Raw genomic sequence first — 4,148 nt, 5'->3', positions numbered from 1 at the left:
GCTTAGGGCCTTGCTAAATTGCTGAGGTTGGCTTTGAACTCGAGATTCTCCTGCCTCAGCCTCCTGAGTCACTGGGATTACAGGTGTGCACCCAGCCATATGTGTACTCTTTCAAAATTTGGAGCTGGGGATATGGCTCTGGTGGAGTGCTTGTCTGGCATGCTTGAGGCCCCAGGTTCAATCTCCAGCAACAACAACACACACACACAAAAAAAAAATTTTTAGTTTATATATTACCAATGTTTTCAGGCACATGTCTTTAAATTTGATCAGTGTTTATAAATTTGAACAGAAACAGGGCTTTGGCTTTTTTAATAATTCTAATAGCTTCTTTAACATCAACTCAAAACACATCACCAAAAAAATAAATAATTCTATTTCTTCTCTTGGTAGGTGAAATTGTTATGGGGAGTTGATATCAACAGATAAACCTTGGGTTGGGGTTGTGGCTCAGTGGTTGAGCACTCGCCCAGCACGTGAGAAGCCCAGGGTTCAATCCTCAGCACCATATAAAATAAAATAAAGGTAGTATATCCAACTACAAATAAAAAAAATAATTTTTTAAAAAAGAAATCTTAAGCACGTTATTTTGGGGCTTTAATTCTGAATTTCTAATCAAGGTTGAATTGATAATATGCATCTTTGTACAACCTATAAGGGAGAAAAAAGGCAGACCATAGATACTGACTGTGAGATTACAAAAACACATATAATCTCCTGATTCAACACATTTCATCAAGTTTCAGTCATCATACTCCATTCATCATAGCCACGGATAAATATTCCTATGGTAAGATACAGCAATACCTTCTGTCCTCAAGGAATTCAACAATCCGTGTGTGTGTGTGTGTGTGTGTGTGTTACTGGGGATTAAATCCAGGCCCCAACCATGCTAGGCAAGCACTCCACCACTGAGCTACATAGCTCCAGCCCTTTTTAAAGTTTTAAGACAGAACCTTGCTAAATTGCCCAAACCAACCTCAAACTGGGATCCTCCTACCCCAGGCTCCACAGAATAGCTGAGATTACGAGTGATTAAGAGTGTGTGTGTGTCTCACTGTGTCCAATGGAATTTAACAATTTTATGTTAAATTTGGGATACAGGAATTGCACCAATGGAAAAAATAATCTTGTAACAACCTCAGAGAAAAAAAAAAAAAAAAGCAACTGGCAATAGCCTCATATAAACTTCATATAAAACTGCAGAAGTAAATTTTTTTAAAAAAAGGAAGCATCATTGTGAGATCAGTTTAAATGTTTAGCAGGTCATGGGGGAGTGTGGTTAAATGGTTATTAAAACAAGGGACACTACCACTGAGCCACATCCCAACCCTTTTTTTTTTTTTTTAATTTAGCCCTTTTTTTATTGAGATTGGATCTCCCTAAATTACCAAAACTGACCTGGAATTTGTGATTCTCCTGATCAATCTGAGTTGATGGGATTACAGGTTTGCCTGGCTGCACCCAGCTGCAGGCAAATGTTTAAATTGAACCTTAAAAAGAGATATTAAACTAAACAAGGCATGATGGCACACGCTACAATCCCAGCAGTTCAGGAGACTGAGACAGGAGGACTGCAAGTTGAAGACTAGCCTCAGCAACTTAGTGAGGCCCAGTCTCAAAATTTACAAAAAGAAAAATAAAAAGTGGGGGAGCTGGGGATACAGCCCAGTAGTAAAGTGCCCCTGGGTTCGTTCAATCCCCAGTCATCCTCTCAATCCTCCCCCTGCAAAAAAAAAAAAAAAATACTTTAAGAGGCCACTGGCTTATACCAAAATTCCAGGTGTTTCCCAGATCATCTTGAATAAGACTCTACTTTAATATCAAGATAACTTTCAAAAGATTAATAAACTTTAATTAAGATACTATAATTTTGGGCTGGAGTTGTGGCTCAGTGGCACTGTGCTTGCCAAGTGTGTGTAAGGCACTGGGTTCAATTCTAGGCACGACATATAAATAAATTAAAGGTCCACTGACAACTAAAAAAGTATTTTTTTTAAAAAAGATACTATGATACCAGGTGTGGTGGTACACACCTATAATCTCAGAAGTTAGGGAAGGTGAAGCAGAAGGATCATAGGTTCATAACTAACCTCAGCAATTTAGTGAGACCTTAAGCAACTTAGTGAGACCCTGTCTAAAAATAAAAAAGGGCTGGGGATGAGGCTCAGTGGAAGCAGGACTGGGCTCAAACCCCCCCACCCAGGGAGGGTGGTAATTAAAATGTTTCTAGTTAAGTTTAAAATAAGTTTTTTGAAAATTATTTTTTCCTAACATGCATGAGACAGCAAACTCATTACTTTTCCAACTTAGAATTAAGTCACAATCAGCCAGACATGGTAGTGTGTGCCTGTACTGTAATACTACATAACTCTGCAAACTGAGCCAGGAGGATCACAGGATCAAGGCCAACCTGAGCAATTTATGAAGACCCTACCTCAAAACATAATTTTAAAAAAAAAAAAAGGCTGGGAGCTCAGGGGTATTTGCTCAGCATGAAGGCACTGGGTTTCAATCCTCAGTACCACAAAATAAAGTCACACACACGGAAGATACAGAATAGTTTCACTGAAAAAAATTGCTAAGGACTTATGTTTACCTTCATATCAGAAACCACCTGCACCAAGAACAAAAGTATCTCAAAATACAAATAACCTTAAAATTCTAGAAAAATTTAGCATGACACAAATACTAGAAGTATATTTGAATATGTGCAAAAGCCTACTTCCACCTGTCAGGAAGTAAATACACAGTTGAAAGCAAACAAGAACTCTTCCACTTTTCTTACCACCTTCGGTCATTAATGGAAATTCAAACACAAACACGATGGCGCATTTTGCATATCAATTTTTTAAGTATCAGTTGTTTAAGTGAATGATATTAGAAAAAAGGGTAATTTGGAAGTGTGTTGAAATAACACACACAGAATACAAGTTCAATTCCTACATAAACTGCTCATAAACAAGCATTTTCTCATCAATCCAGTTTCTGTAAATTGGTCTTTTCATCGAATTTTACCTCTTCCAACCTAGGCCTTCGGGCCCAGAAGTAATTGACTTGCAATATCGCTTGCATCTCTAAACTGAAATACCATCTTTCCAAGGTCAGGAATAAAACAATCTGGCCAGAAATGATCAACATATGCTAGTTAACAATAAAAAGTATAAGGAATCAGGTCTTTCTTTCCAGGAGACAGGCCATGACTATCCCGGGATGGTATCTATAGTACCTACTCTCCTTAACAGAATTTACCACTAAAACGATTAATGTTACAGTAAGAAATAACATTAAAAAAAAAAAAAAAAGGTATGAAGGTTCCAGTCATCACTATCACAGTTCATTTTCAGCTATTTAAGGAGTAGCAGATGGGTTTAATACACCCACACACCCCCAAGGGAGGGAAAATCCACCACCCTCCTCCCAGGGAGTTTAATGAAGATTAGCAGGTGAGAGAGGCCTCAACAGCACGCTAGAAATCAAAGAGGGCGGCCGGAGCGCTCGGACTGCGGAGGAAATCCTTCTCCTACGACCCCACCTCCCCTCACCTTCCAGGCACAACGAAGGAGGCGAGGGGCTCATTAGTGCCTTCGTTAATTGACACCTGTAATGAGGAAACTTTCTAAGAGCGCCCAGGCCGGGCCCGGCCGGAGCTCCGCAGCGTCGGCCGCCGCCTCTCCAGCGCCCAGGTAACTCGGGCGGCCGGGCCCGAGACGCCGAGGCGGCCGCGCCACCGCGCACCTTCCCCGGGCGCTAGGCCCGCACGCCGCCGGGCCCAGCCGTCGCTTTCCGCAGGCCGCGGCAGCCTGGGGAGGCCGGAGAGCGCCGCGAGGACCCCAAACCCTGCACCCCGACAGGCCTCTACCCCGGCTACTTACTTTCATTTAACACCTCCACCAGGTCTGCGCAGTTCTCGCACATCGTTCGGCCGCCGCCCCCCCCTCCCCCGCTTCGGATCGTACTGACTGATCCCGACCGGCGGGGGGCAGGGGAGAGAGGCGGAGGAGGGGGCCGGCCGGCCGGCGGGGCGGGGAGGCGACGAGGGCGGGCGGCGGCGGGGACGGGGCGGGGAGCAGGAGAATGGGGGGAGGGGGCCGGCGGTCCCCGGAGGGGCGGGGGAGAGGAGGGGGGCGGAGGGAGGTGCGCAGGCC

At 43.8% G+C, this 4,148-nt stretch overlaps 1 protein-coding gene across 5 annotated transcripts in view; it reads right to left on the bottom strand.

Annotated features, from left to right (window-relative positions):
• The window catches only part of Usp34 (ubiquitin specific peptidase 34), a 221,689-nt gene extending 217,541 nt beyond the window's left edge, over positions 1–4,148 (bottom strand). For 3 of the 5 annotated variants that reach the window (XM_048804260.1, XM_048804263.1, XM_048804261.1), the window contains exon 1: positions 3,876–4,047. In XM_048804260.1, the coding sequence (XP_048660217.1) occupies positions 3,876–3,918 (43 nt within the window). In that variant the 5' untranslated portion in view covers positions 3,919–4,047. Of the gene's footprint in view, positions 1–3,875 lie in introns of all 5 variants that reach the window. The other 2 variants (XM_015479634.2, XM_048804265.1) reach the window with 2 other exon arrangements.

This window comes from Marmota marmota, unplaced genomic scaffold (assembly GCF_001458135.2).
Source record: "Marmota marmota marmota unplaced genomic scaffold, marMar, whole genome shotgun sequence".
NCBI lineage: Eukaryota > Metazoa > Chordata > Mammalia > Rodentia > Sciuridae > Marmota > Marmota marmota.
The sequence above is the reverse complement of the archived record's forward strand: the minus strand, read 5'-3'. Positions and strand labels throughout refer to the sequence as shown.